Below are 15127 nucleotides of genomic sequence, written 5' to 3'. Positions count from 1 at the left end.
CACACTGCTTTGATTCACATGATTTAAAACTAATTTGTTCTCATATAATAGAGATGGTTAATTCCTGCATCCATAGTTGTAGCTATGAATTTGAGTGATTACATTTATCCAGCCCCATCCCTTAGCTGCTTTCTAAAGTGTCTGAGAACAGGCAATTTCATCAGACTGAAGCACCGTAGAATATCAGTTTTTATAGATGAGTAGCTAGGGAGCACGAAGAATAAATGCATATTGTATGAAGGTTAAACAACGACAAATCATTGCTTCTTAGACGGAAGACATAGCAGCAGCTGATTTGACTTTTAAACTACTTTTACTGCATTAATTTAATGCTTCGAGTGCCTGTTTGTGTGGAAAATATCAGACCGAGTAACTGTTTGCATATAGTAATTGTGAAGTTCTGGCTTTGAGGGTCACTACAATATCTGCTACCTTCGGAAAACCATTGGATATTACAAGGACAGTATTACGGCAATATTTTTATTTGGGAGGTACATGTTATATCAGAAACCAGAGGGCAAAATTGTGAATATGGGTATTTATCTGAATGCATTGGAACTATTTAGAGGTGTCCTGCAAGGATGCCCAGTGTCTCTTTTAGGTATTATACTAGCTATTGAGATGTTGACTCTCTTTGAGGAACTCATTTATAGATATGGCCCAGAGTTTTTTGTGGTAATGTCATGTGATCGGGTAAAACTCTGGGGCCTTTGTTGCAGTAACATTGGATGTTCATTGAAGTCTAGGGTGCTGATGTGCTTTGATCCGTAAGATTTTGTTCTCCTCTGCTTGGCAGGGTACTGCATGACAGCACCCCATTTCAACGAGTCCTGTTAGTCTGTCTCCAAGTCATTGTTGCACTTATATTGTTTAGTCTTTCTTCTGACCTCTGCATCTGTACAGGCACACAAAGATTGCTCTAAACAAAATACTTTTAAAGCTACAGTCTGGGATAGTAGTAGACTGCCCTGACTGAAGCTGTGAAGATGCCTGGGGGAACAACAGGACAGAAGTTGCGTCTGTAGCATCACATTCATAATCTTCATAGGAGATTAGCCTCCACCTTGGTCTCCAGAGCCTTCACTTTGGTCTCACTGGCATTCAGTATGTCCTTCAGAAGTATTAGGATCTTCAAGAGGACCTCAGGTTACTCCTCTAGGGCTTTGAACCGGACCTGAAGGAAATTGGGATCCTCAGCCTTCACCCCTCCGACACAATACTGAACAGCAACAACAGCACAGCTACCACTGACTTCATAATCACATTATAGAATATAATTGAGTAGAATAGATTAGAATAGTCCAACAACAACAACCTGGGGATAGGGGGATTGAAAACCCCAACAGCAATCACAAACACACACTACTAATTATCAAACTAAGCAACAGAAAGCACATGTGATAAACACACCATTTCACCATCTGCCAGAGTACAAACAACATTCAAAAAGAAATGTAGTACTGGGGGAATGTAGTACTGCAGGATGTAAGTTAAAGAACTGCTCACGATTACAGTAAACCCTAAAAAACAATACCAGAGGGGTATCCTATGAAGCACGCTAGATCCACTCAGGATTTTATTACCTATTGTTTATGCTGTCTTTGGTGTGGTTATCAATGCATGAGCACCTTTTTCCCCCACTCCTATCGATAAAATAATTTCATCATAATCATTTTATTTTTCAATCAAAAGTTTTAATGTGCGTGAAGTTTCAAATGCATTCTGTCATTACTATCTTCTTCAATGAAGGTGATGATGACAATATTTTTGCGAGAGCAAGGGAATCTGATTTCATTGGTCTTTAACTTGCGGCACATAAACTTAATTCTGGGTAAATGGAGTTAGCCCTTAGTTAGCCTGCCCCAGAGCAGGTTAAGGATTCATTGCCATAGAAGTGTACCTGGCTAAAAGGTGAGCCACATTCGTATGACTGGTTATACCAAGTTGAACTCAAGAGTTGGCCAAAGTTACCTTGCTAACTCCTCAAACCTGATTCGTAAGATACCGCTCTGGCAACAAAAAATAGTCAATGTTTTGATTGATGGGAAGTTAACTTATCTAATTATGACTAGAGGGTAATGCTCTATTTGAAAGGGAAACCTACTTGCCAATAGTTTCCTGTAAATTACTGGAAAATTCACAGTAAGCCCTTTACAGTGTTATGTAATTAACACTGGAGTTTGCTTGATGAATTAGGCCTTTTATATCATGTGGATTATCAAAGATTTCAGACAAGGTATCACATAGCATGTGATTTAAGTTCTACTATGCTTTTTGAACTCCCAAGCTGGTATACTTAATCTTCCATCCCTTGTTTTTCCCTGAGAGGTCCGACCTGAATGAGACATGAACTTGGTAACTGCCCGTGTCTATCTTGCCAGGAGGAGATGCTCCACAGAACGGTCCGTACTCTTGTCCTTCCGTAAAGATCTTGGAAGAGAAGGAAAACTTGGTCAGGAACTCTAAGGCCATACATCTTCCAAGGGGGGACAGCAGACAAAGACAAGTTGCTTCTAGAGCATGAGTAGGAATACATTGTGTATTCATCAGCCCTTGTTGTGTCTTTGATTGGTTATTTTAAAGGATGGCCCTACGCTAGTATGCACCGGCTGACCTTCAAGACATCATATGGACAGGGGACATCCGAGTGGCCCTCTACGTCAAACGGTTCCTGGAAGTCCAGTAGCACTCTGAATCCCTCTGGTAGGAGTATGGTGTAGTTACAATGACTCATTGTGGGGTATGGACTGGGGTAACCCGGGCTGGTCAACTCTCCTGACCTCTCCGTCAGCACCTGACCTCTGCAAGGCACTACAGAGGAAAAGACACAGATCAAATCAAAGTCTTTATTTATTTGTTTATTTTAAAGCAGTGTATTCTCATTATTTGAAGCACTTCTAAAAGACAGCCTAGTTAATAAAAAATGGGTAGTAAGTGCAAAAACATTGAGAAGCTTTCCATTGTCTTGTCATAATTCGCCCTTATTATCTTTTAGTGGACGCAAAATCCTTCTGGCATAAGCAATCGGGCTCATTTAAACTGAATTATTACTCTAGTAAGTACACAGATGTTGTAATAGACAACAACAAATCGATATCTCAAAGAGGCAGAGTTGCTGTAATTTATATCATTTGAGAAATTTGAAAGCGGATAATTGTTTTTGTCTATTCATCCCCTGATATGTGGTGTCACTTTATCCTCTGGCTAAGAATAACAATTTAAGGCACGTCCACGTCGGTAATTGTGATTAATTACCTAGCATCAGTGCGCTATTAGCGTTGAAAACAGGTATCAATTTTCGACGCCTTTTCCAGGGAGCTTTTCCCTTAGGAATCTCTAGTAATTAACCTAGCCTTGCGCCAGCTGGCAGAGATCAACTACTTTCTACAGCTCTGTGCTTCTTCACTCTGAAATTACTTTGTAATCACTCCACTATGCTGTAATGAGCTGCTGTGTGCGTACTTATTTCAAACACGTGGCAGCAGTGTGCCCTGCTCTGAAAGTGCTGTAAATTATCTTTAGAGATGGACATAAAGTATGTTCTGTGTTCATGGGGTAAGTGAAGGACAAATGGACAGTCAAATGACTATCCTCGGGTACACTCCCAATTTTCTGTTCTTTGGGGCCATTAGAATTCAGAAAGTAAAACATACATTCAATATTGTTTTTCTGTTTTCTTGTGAAGACATATTTCCCCTCGCTTTCTTTGTGCTGTATTCCGAAACATTGGAGAACTTCTTTAAGTGGTATGGATAGGAAAGCCTTTTAGCTGTGTAATGGTCTAAAGCCAATTCTAATTAAATGTGCTATCTCTTTGTAGTATTCATGAATATATACATGTATTCATGTTTGAAACCATTCCAAGCTGAGAGGAAAGCATTGCATTTGTATAATGAATTAATCAAAAATGTAGCCTAAACTATGTAGGCCCTATAGGTTCGCAAACACTGCTATCAGTATTAGACCATCAAATCGTATGAATAATACTCCCTCATTCATTGGATTTCCTTTTTTTTTTTGTCTAGTTTAAATCACCCTTACCAGTGCAGGACCTTTTGTTGTCATGGAGCAGGTATCCCAACCTGCAAGTGCAGTAATAACCACCAACATAATTGTGACAATAATGGTCACACACAGACTCCCCATCTACCGTGCTGAGGCACTCATTGATGTCTGTGAACAAGGAGAGAGAAGCCAGTTAATATAGACCTACAAGAATAATGTTACATTTGGGTTGCAGATACAAACATACATTCAAAGATGGGTTCCAGGTCATTGAGGATGCATTGCTAACATTTCAGGTATACATAATTATGTATCATTGATAATTAAGGGGTTTTACAAGCAGTTTTAGAATAAATGTAATTATTAGTGTATAGATGATACAAGTAGAAAAACAAGTAAAGTGAAGTTCATATAATGAATTTAAATTAATTTCCAGAAGTAATCATGTATATTTCACATTCATAGGCACATTTATATTGGTCCAACGCAGGACAATTAAGTACTGCTATATAGGCAATAGAGTCTGAACAGTCATCTCGGGTCAGGGGCCTTTTTTCCTGATTCCTCTACTGAATTGGGTATTCTGAGATCATTATACCTACTGTTTTATATTGCTAGTTGGTCGTTGTGAGGAAAATTCTGAAGATTTGGGGTTCTCTGTATATACATATCTTCTGTAGTCTGTCCCCAACAGCAAGGGTCTGACAGCACCATTGTCAACATTCCTCTACTAAAGAATATAATTTTTTTTAAATAATTGTTTCCCAAGAGGTTGTGCTTGAATTATACCAATGTGAGTTATCCAGAGTCTCCTGTTTCTTGACCCAGAGTTAGCCCTCAAACATTTCTCCTCTATCTTTATTCCTTTGGTGGATAAACACACACCTTTTTAAACAATTTAGAGTCAAGAACAGATCAAACCCTCTGATCTTTCAGAGTTTATTCAGATGAGGAACCAGGTTTAGGCAAAAGCAATGAAAACTGACTAAAAGATTAGCAATCTATCAGAAAATGTAGAAACAGATGTATTATCTCGATTAAGAAAGCTAAATCCAGCTACTTTCTAAGCTCCATCTCTGCTGGTGATCCTTCTAAATTTTGGGAAACAGTTAATTCACTGAAGTGTACAAAATCCTCTTCTTCCCTACCTAAGCAGGTTCTGTCTATATATGGGATGCTTTTAATCATAATTGCATCTCATCTTCTTGGTAAGCAACTCCAGTGTAGATTTTGCCTTGTGTTTTAGGTTATTATTCTGCTGAAAGGAGAATTAATCTCCCAGTGTCTGGTGGAAAGCAGACTGAACCAGGTTTTCCTCTAGGATTTTGCATGTGCTTAGCTCCATTCTGTTTCTTTTTTATCCTGGAAAACTCCAAGGTGCTTAACGATTACAAGTGTAGCCATAACATGAAGCAGCCACCACTATGCTTGAAAATATTGAGTGGTACTCAGTAATATGTTGTGCTGCATTTGCCCCGAACATAACACTTTGCATTCAGGACAAAAGGTTAATTGCTTTGCCACATTTTTTACAGTATTGCTTTAGTGCCTTGTTGCAAACAGGATGCATCATTTGGAATATTTATATTCTGTACAAGCTTTCTTTTAACCAGGTTAGCATTGTGGAGTAACTACAATGTTGTTGATCCTTCTTCTGTTTTCTCCTATCACAGCCATTAAACTCTGTAGCTGTTTTAAAGTCACCATTGGCCTCATGGTGAAATCCCTGAGCGGTTTCCTTCCTCTTTGGCAACTGAGTTAAGAAGGACGCCTATCTTTATAGTGATTGGGTATATACATACACCATCCATAGTGTAATAACTTCACCATACCCATCGACAAATAGGTGCCTATTTTTGCGAGGCATTGGAAAACCTCCCTGGTCTTTGTGGTTGAATCTGTGTTTGAAATTCACTGCTCGGCTATTGCACACAGTGACTCCATGCAACGTATTATGTGACTTAAGCAAATTTTTACTCCTGAACTTTTTTCGGTTTGCAATAACAAAAGTATTGACTCAATACATTTCAGTTTTTATATTTTAAATTAATTTGTAAATGTTTCTAAAAACACAGTTACACTTTGACATTTTGGGGTATTATGTGTAGGCCAGTGACACAAAAATCTAAATGTAATACATTTTAAATTCAGGCTGTAACACAACAAATTGTCAAAAAAGGTGAGGGGTGTTAATACGTTTGGAAGGCACTGTATATGAATGCAGCTGCCACTTCATTAAAGCTGTTAGACTCAGTTTATCATAGAGCTTTAATACTGCCTACCGGTTCAATACACATCCCTGCAGTATTTTCCATGAAGTAGGCTGGCTCTCTTTGAAGTCTCATAGGTCAATTGATTCACTGCTATTTTTTTCTTTACAAAGCTCTTTTTCAAAAACTCCCGCAGTACCTAACATCATGATAAACCTTTAAACATATCAGTTAGCATACCTGGTCTCAGGCATGGCTAACTCTAGAAATTCCTTCAGTTTCCTCAGTTAGGTAAAATAGCTTTTTATTTCTTTGCACCCCATGAATGGAACAATCAACAGAGTTCCCTATCAACAGAGTTCCCTATAACTGGATGTAGTGGTGCCTCTCGGGCAGTTCAACATGTTGATTGCGAACCTCTTTGCTGAGGAATGTGATTGTTTTACTTCAATGTGTTTTTGTATATTTGTATTTTATTGTATTTTGTCAATTGTGTTCACGCAGGGTTTCCTTGCGGAAGAGATCTTGGTCTCAATGGGACTCCCTGTTAAAGTAATGGTAAAATAAAATTCTACTTCACCTTCTGAGGTGTAAAATGCTTGAAAGCCAGTGAAACGCCCCTCATTGGAGTAGTCACTTCTGAAGACTACCGACATGATGTTCCCGGCCGACAGGATAACTGTGTTACTGGGGGCGTCTACATACTCTTTCTCCCCTTCGCCACAGAAACGCAATGTCTCATTGGCCTCTGCAAACACCTAGTTCAACATGAGCACAGACAGATTTCTAACAAGTTATTGAGTGCATGCAGTTCTTGAGGGTGGTTCTCAGGACCAGTGGAGGCTGATGGATGGAGAAACCGGAGAAAGAGCGCATTGTAATGGCTGGAATGTAATAAATGGAGCGGTAGCAAAACATATGCAATAAATAAATCATCTATGAACACAACTTATATGATCATGTGTGAATGCATAACTTTCATTTGCAAATGTTTAATACCATTCATTCCAATGTAGCCATTAGAATGAGGTATGCCCTCCCAATTTCTCCCTTCACCAGCCTCTACTGCTCAGGACTGTTTACCTGAATATAATCATATTCACAGTGGTGGGAGGGTTCCAGACTGAAGTGGGTGAAGTAGAGTTTAACCCTGTGGCTTTCTGGGACGGAGATGTTCCACACTGTGTGATGGTTGTTGGGGTATGGGCGAGGGAAGTTGGGGGAAGTGAAGCTGCCAAACAACCCCGTAATTTCCACGCTCAGAGATACAGGAAGCAGGACGGCGAGGACAGATACACAATACGCACTGTGTACCAAAGTGAGATGAAAACATTCAAGCTACAGTCTGTAAGATTTACAGCAATTTCAGCTAATGAAATATACAAGTTCATTTTTAAGAATATGATTTATACCTTAATAAGATCAGTAAAACTGCCTTACTATATCATAACCAAAACAATGGACCAATTACCCTATTGTTTATGTTTTTTGTTGTCATTGGAGAGTGTAAACAAATGATGTGAAACTTCAAATCATAAAAAAAGTGATGTTGCTTTCAAGTAATGCCATTCCTTGAGCACTGCATGTTAAAATGTTATTGTGGGATGCATTTGCTCTGTTGTTGATGTTTTCGTTGGTGGTCCTCTGTCATATTCATGCACTTTAAAGGGGCAATCTGAAGTTGCCTCATACATTTTTGGACTTATACATTCATTATATGTACTCATTGATTTAAAAATATACTTAAATTACTTATTAATGCCTCATGAGCTTAGTTCAACTGTCGTATCTCATCAGAACCCAAAATATAAGCTTGTTTGTAAACAAATTAAATGTAAACCAATGTTACAGCCTCAAAACATGGTTAAAATCTCAAAACATGGTTAAAAATGTTGATATCATGGATGATCCATCCATAGCTCTGTCTATGGATTTGAGATTGATTACATTTCTCCAGCCCCATCCGTAGCTTTTTACAGAAACAGGGGCGGTGAGATCACTTTGTTATTGTTTCAACTGTTGATTGCCCATTTAAAACAAGTGTGGCTTTAGACTACATTATTCAGATCTATTCATTTGATTCCTAATGAAGAACTCGCAGTGATAACTTACCAGTTCATCTCGGCTGCAGAAGATTCCAGAGGAGCAGTGTCAGGTTTTGTTCAGTGTCTCAGAACGTTTGACTATCTTTGAACCCTTGTGCTCTCAAGGTTAATGAACTAGCGTCCTGACTAGCCGACTTTGGGAAAACAAACAAAGCATGATGGACTCATGATTTGTTCTATCTACAACACCCTATAACCCTGTTGACTTTTACAGCATCAATCTGGTGCCAACAACTGTTCTTAGACTATTCCTCACTTCAGTAGATATATATATATATATATCTACTGTACCTGTCGTTGCTGTATATGTTCAGAGCCATATTCCTATAAAAATGAGAGAGGATCAAATGTTGTTTAAGTGTTCACCTGTTCAACATTGACTGGTTAGCAACTTGCTGTCCTCTCAATAGGAAGCTTCTAACTGTGACTAATGCCTGTAATTTGAGCCAGGTTATCACTCAATCAACTAGAGTGTAAACCAATAGTGTTGGATCTATTGAAAGGACAGCTTTTTTCCATCTACGTAACATTGCAAAAAATCTGAAACTTTCTGTCCAAAAATGATGCAGAAAAATGTATCCATGCTTTTGTCACTTCTAGATTAGACTACTGCAATGCTCTACTTTTCGGCTACCCAGATAAAGCACTAAATAAACTTCAGTTAGTGATAAATACGGCTGCTAGAATCCTGACTAGAACCAAAAAATTTGATCATATTACCACAGTGCTAGCCTCCCTACACTGGCTTCCTGTCAAGGCAAGGGCTGATTTCAAGGTTTTACTGCTAACCTACAAAGCATTACATGGGCTTGCTCCTACCTATCTCTCTGATTTGGTCCTGCCATACATACCTACACGTACGCTACGGTCAGAAGACGCAGGCCTCCTAATTGTCCCTAGAATTTCTAAGCAAACAGCTGGAGGCAGGGCTTTCGCCTATAGAGCTCCATTTTTATGGAATGGTCTGCCTACCCATGTGAGAGACGCAAACTCGGTCTCAACCTTTTAAGTCTTTACTGAAGACTCATCTCTTCAGTGGGTCATATTATTGAGTATAGTCTGGCCCAGGAGTGTGAAGGTGAACGGAAAGGATCTGGAGCAACGAACCGCCCTTGCTGTCTCTGCCTGGCCGGTTCCCCTCTTTCCACTGGGATTCTCTGCCTCTAACCCTATTACAGGGGCTGAGCCACTGGCTTACTAGGGCTCTTTCATACCGTCCCTAGGAGGGGTGCGTCACTTGAGTGGGTTGAGTCATTGATGTGATCTTCCTGTCTGGGTTGGCGCCCCCCCTTGGGTTGTGCCGTGGCAGAGATCTTTGTGGGCTATACTCTGCCTTGTCTCAGGATGGTATGTGGGGGCTGTGCTTTGGCAAAGTGGGTGGGGTTATATCCTTCCTGTTTGGCCCTGTCCGGGGGTGTCATCGTATGGGGCCACATTGTCTCCTGACCCCTCCTGTCTCAGCCTCCAGTATTTATGCTGCAGTAGTTTATGTGTCAGGGGGCTAGGGTCAGTTTGTTATATCTGGAGTACTTCTCCTGTCCTATCCGGTGTCCTGTGTGAATTTAAGTATGCTCTCTCTAATTCTCTCTTCCTTTCTCTCTCTCGGAGGACCTGAGCCCTAGGACCATGCCTCAGGACTACCTGACATGATGACTCCTTGCTGTCCCCAGTCCACCTGGCCGTGCTGCTGCTCCAGTTTCAACTGTTCTGCTTGTGATTATTATTATTTGACCATGCTGGTCATTTATGAACATTTGAACATCTTGACCATGTTCTGTTATAAGCTCCACCCGGCACAGCCACCCCACATAGCCTGGTTCCTCTCTAGGTTTCTTCCTAGGTTTTGGCCTTTATAGGGAGTTTTTCCTAGCCACCGTGCTTCTACACCTGCATTGCTTGCTGTTTGGGGTTTTAGCCTGGGTTTCTGTACAGCACTTTGAGATATCAGCTGATGTACGAAGGGCTATATAAATAAATTTGATTTGATTTGATCTGTGACATCCACTTGTATTGATCATAGCTTTGCTCCCAAGCAATATCTGTTTCCATTGGCTGTAGTGACAGTAACATTGTGGTAATAACAAGGAAAGCCAAAGTGCCAAAGGTTGGGCCTAGAGTCATTTATAAGACATCATACAACATGTTTTCTCAGGACTCTTGTTGAAGATGTAAAACATTTATGTTGGTATGATGTGTATGAGGAAGTGAATTCAGATGCAGCATTGGAAGTATTTGTAAAATTATTAATGCGAATTGTTGACAAGCATGCACCTGTTAAACTAAACGTGAGAAATTATAGCGCCCCCTGGATTGATGGTGAATTGAACAAATGTATGGTTCAAATAAATAATGCAAAAGAGGTGGTAAACAAGACCGGCTGCTTAGCTGATTGGTTGACATACTATAAATTGATAAATTTTGTGACTAAACTTAAAATAAGAAGAAATGATATTACCAAACAAAGATAAATCACATAAAACACAATAAAAAAATGTATTATAATCTGGGCATTGAAGTTGATGTGTCATTTATAACAAAACCTTTTGATATTGCCAATCATTTCAATGACTATTTCCAGAGTTGTGGACTCAAGTGACAAATTTGATGACTTGTGACTAGACTTTAATAGAAAATAAAATAACTTGAGACTTGACTTGGAGCCTCAAGACTTGGGACTCGACTTTGACTTGACACTGATGACTTGAATTCATCTGGCCAGGTTTGATAATGTTTTGTCACGTATTATGAGGCAAAGAGTCTACGTGGATTACTCTACACGCAGCCAGAGACAGTAGCCGCAGCATCGCCCTTGCAAAAAACCTGCAACAGGTTGGATAGTAAAACGCACACTCTGCATTGATTGGACCAGCAAACTAGCAGTCAACACAGGTCAGGTGGTGCTTTTTTCTCTTGTTGAAATGTTTGCTCTTGCTTTAAATGCATAGGCCCTATGTGGTACATCTATATTCTATATAATACTTCAAAAATTGCTAGCGTTTCATAATTCCATCCCCTATACCATTTATTGCAACACGTAGATATTTCTGTTTCATATTTGATAGGCCTACGATACATTTTCATTTAGTCCTACCATTTCTTACCCTCTGAGTGGGAGCTATGTTTATTGTGCACATGAACGTTCACAAGACTCATGAGGAAGAAATGTTGTTTATTTAATTCAATGTATGGTTAACTTTGTTCATATTTCATGGGTTATGTCAGAGTTCCTTGTGTCTGTGTTCTATGTCTCTGTCGTTCTGGTTGTGGATAATAGACGCACATAGAAATAGGCTACCTAGCCTGCGCTAGAGTCAGAACATTGAATAAGATAAAAATATTTTTCCATGTATGTGTTGAAATGTCATTAATAATCATTAAGTCTGATTAAGTGAAATATACTGTACATTGGAAATGGCCTTTTACATTGTAGAATCAGTTTATTGGTTGTAATTGCCAATTAAGTAATTGTATGGTCCTGGGGGCAAAGTGCTTATATTATGTAGGCCTACCTGTTTGAGCTCCTGTTAGACAGATTCAATTTGGTTTCTCAAGTGGAGGCTGTACAGTCTTAACCTCTATCTGTGTCCGTTCAGATATGATAGGTTAAGCCTGATACAACGGCTATTTCTTTTGGGCTATTGCCCGTGTATACTTGATAAATCTACTTGTATATTTTGTATGATATGGCGCTTTCACAATTGGATCACCAAGACCTGTGAATACATCTACACTCTGAGCACGTCAACCTTCCTTGCCTTCTGCTGATTTCATGCCCTTACGACTGCTACACGGCCCCTATTTTACAATTACATAGGCTAATCAAAGTGTGTTGTAGACAAAATAATGAAAAGGGCTGTCTCGTAGCCTCAATAAATAGAAAAAGATTTGTAGTGGAACAAGTCGTTGCATGTATAGATTTATTTTTTACTTGACTTGAGAACTTGTGACTCGACTCGAGTTGACTTGCTCTTAGAATATATGACTTGGACTTGACCCGTTCTACTTGGAACTTGACTTGAGACTCTGACCTTGTGACTTGAGACTTGCTTGTGACTCGAATAATAGTGACTTGGTCCCACCTCTGACTATTTCACTAGTAAAGTGGAAAAACTCTGAAGTGAAACGACAACATTTTACAGTGAACCATCATACTTTTGTAAAAAATATCTGATAATGAAAGAGAAGGATTGCGGTTCTGAATTTGGTCAAGTTAGTGTGGCGAGGTGGAAAAGCCACCAGGTATAGACAACCTTGATGGGAAACTATTAAAGTTGGTAGCAAACTGTATTGACACCCCAATTTGCTGGATCTTTGACAAAAGCCTAAAGGAGTGTGTGTGTCTCCGTTTGAAAGAAGCTAAAGTAATTACACTATCTAAAAATAGTAAAGCACCCATGCTGGCTCTAACAGCCTCCCAATCATTTTGCTGCCTGTTCTTAGTATACATATGGAGAGGATTGTGCTTGACCAAATACAATCCTATTTTTCAGAGAATAAGTTAACTACTGACTCTCAGCATGCATAGAGAAGGGCACTCAACTTGTACTGCACTGACTCAGATGACTGATAATTGGTTAAAATAAATTGATAATAAGATGATAGTTGGAGCTGTATTTCGTTATTTTGTTAGATTTCAGTGCAGTCTTTGATGTAATTGTAAAACTCACTTGTTATGGCTTTACATCACCTGCCATCACATGATTGGAGGGTTATGTATCCAATAGAGCGCAGAGAACATTCGTCAATGGAAGATTCTCGAACATCAGATATGTACAGTGCGGTGTCCCTCAGGGCAGTTCCCTTAGGCCGTTACACTTCTCTATTTTTATAAATGATTTGCCACTTGTTACACAAATCTAGAATAACTATGTATGTGGATGATTCCGCACTCTACATGTCAACACCAAAAGCCAGTGAGCTCACTGAAATTCTACATAAGGAGTTACAGTCGGTATCCGAATGGTTGGTTGATTAATAATAAACTGGTCTTAAAGACATCTAAAACTAAAAGCATTGCATTTGGTTAAAAACATTCTTTAAGACCTGAACCTCAACTGGAGTTGTACACAAAGGGTGCGACCATTGAGCAAGATGCGGAAGCTAAACTCCTAGGTATAACATTGGATGTTCAATTATCAAGTCATATTGTTAAAGTTGTTGTGAAGATAGGGAGGAGTATGTCTGTTATAAAAATATGTTTGGTGTTTTTTTACACAAAATCAACAGTACTGTGCTTTTACCCCCAAGCAATAAGACTGCTAAATATACTGAACAAAAATATAAATGCAGCATGTAAAGTGTTGGTCCCATGTTTCAGAAGCTGAAATAAAAGATCCCAGAAATGTTCCATATGCACAGAAACCTTAGTTCTCGAAAATGTTGTGCACAAATGTATTTACATCCCTGTTAGTGAGCATTTCTCCTTTGCCAAGATAATCCATCCACCTAACAGGTGAGGCATATCAATAAGCTGATTAAACAGCATGATCATTACACAGGTTCACAATAAAAGGCCACTCTAAAATGTGATGGTTTTGTCACACAACACAATGCCACAGATGTCTCAAGTTTTGAGGGAGCATGTAATTGGCATGCTGACTGCAGGATTGTCCACCAGAGCTGTTGCCAGAGAACTGAATGTTTATTTCTCTACCATAAACTGCCTCAAACGTTCTATTAGAGAATTTGGCGAAATTTACCTCACAACTGCGGGATCGTCTGAGACCTGACTACCCACACACTCACAAATACTTACACTCAAACACATACACACACACAATACATACACACAGGCACACACATAGTTACACACTCATCACCCTGCTGCTACTCTCTATTATCTATCCTATTGCCTCGTCACTTTACCCTTACCTACTGTATATTTATGAACCTTTATTTAACTAGGCAAGTCAGTTAAGAGCACACTCTCTTATTTTCAATGACAGCCTAGGAACAGTGGGTTAACTGCCTTGTTCAGGGGCAGAACAACCGATTTTTACCTCGTCAGCTCGGGATTCAATCTTGCAACCTTTCGGTTACTAGTCCAAAGCTCTAACCCCTAGGCTACACGTTGAACCAACTTGTATATGTACATATCTACCACAATTGGATACCCCTGCACATCAACTCAGTACTGGTACCCCATGTATATAGCCAAGCTATCATTGCTCATTGGATATTTATTAATTTGTATTATTATCATTAAATTCTTCATTGTTGGGAAGTAAGCATTTCACTGTTTTTTTTACAAAGCATGTGACGATTAAAAGTGGATTTTATGATTTTTGTTGTTCAGTTGTTTAGGCTCTGGTCTTAATTCATCTTGAATAAGTCTGATAAGATGGTCGTGCAGCAAAGAAAGACCTAGCAAAGCTGCAGCTGGCTTGTATTTAAAATGTGTGCGACTGTCCTTGCATCAGTGTTTTGTTACTTGTCATGTTTTGTGGTTTTTGTGGACCCCAGGAAGAGTAGCTGCTGCTTCTGCAAATGCTAATGCTGATCCAAATATACAAATAAACCTACCCACTGGTCACATCAATGTTGTTTTCCCACGTCATTTCAATTAAATTATGTTGAACCAACTTGGAATAGACGGTGAATTGACATCTTTACCCAACCTGCTCTATTGTGTTGTTTTCCCAAATATTTTAAAATATCTATTATAATGACATTAATTTATTATGATCTTACTTGCTTGATTTGGCTGTACATTTATTTGTAACCTTTATTTAACTAGGCAAGTCAGTTACGAACAAATTCTTATTTACAATAATGGCCTACCCCGCTGGGCCAATTGTGTACCACCCT

At 39.2% G+C, this 15127-nt stretch overlaps 1 protein-coding gene across 1 annotated transcript; it reads right to left on the bottom strand.

Moving 5' to 3' along the window:
- Positions 1–466: 466 nt before the first annotated feature.
- Positions 467–8440, bottom strand: masp2 (MBL associated serine protease 2). Its single transcript, XM_021616101.3, has 6 exons — positions 8328–8440; positions 7299–7521; positions 6796–6973; positions 4042–4173; positions 2615–2811; positions 467–2430 (listed from the first exon to the last, which is right to left on the bottom strand). The coding sequence occupies exons 1-6, from the start codon at positions 8333–8335 to the stop codon at positions 2266–2268; spliced, it is 903 nt and encodes a 300-aa protein (XP_021471776.3). The 5' UTR covers positions 8336–8440; the 3' UTR covers positions 467–2265.
- Between the last annotated feature and the right edge of the window lie 6687 nt (positions 8441–15127).

The sequence above is a fragment of the Oncorhynchus mykiss genome, chromosome 9 (assembly GCF_057628025.1).
Source record: "Oncorhynchus mykiss isolate SJ-2025 chromosome 9, ASM5762802v1, whole genome shotgun sequence".
In the NCBI taxonomy this organism is placed as follows: domain Eukaryota; kingdom Metazoa; phylum Chordata; class Actinopteri; order Salmoniformes; family Salmonidae; genus Oncorhynchus; species Oncorhynchus mykiss.
This window is presented reverse-complemented; position numbering and strand designations above follow the sequence as displayed.

Bases quoted from the DNA above. Each gene is read 5' to 3' on its own strand.
- masp2 (XM_021616101.3), bottom strand. The intron at 6,974-7,298 runs GTAAACAGTCCT...ATGTTGAACTAG, and splicing joins GTGAATATGATTATATTCAG to GTGTTTGCAGAGGCCAATGA. The intron at 2,431-2,614 runs GTCAGCCGGTGC...TTCTCTTCCAAG, and splicing joins GTCCATATGATGTCTTGAAG to ATCTTTACGGAAGGACAAGA.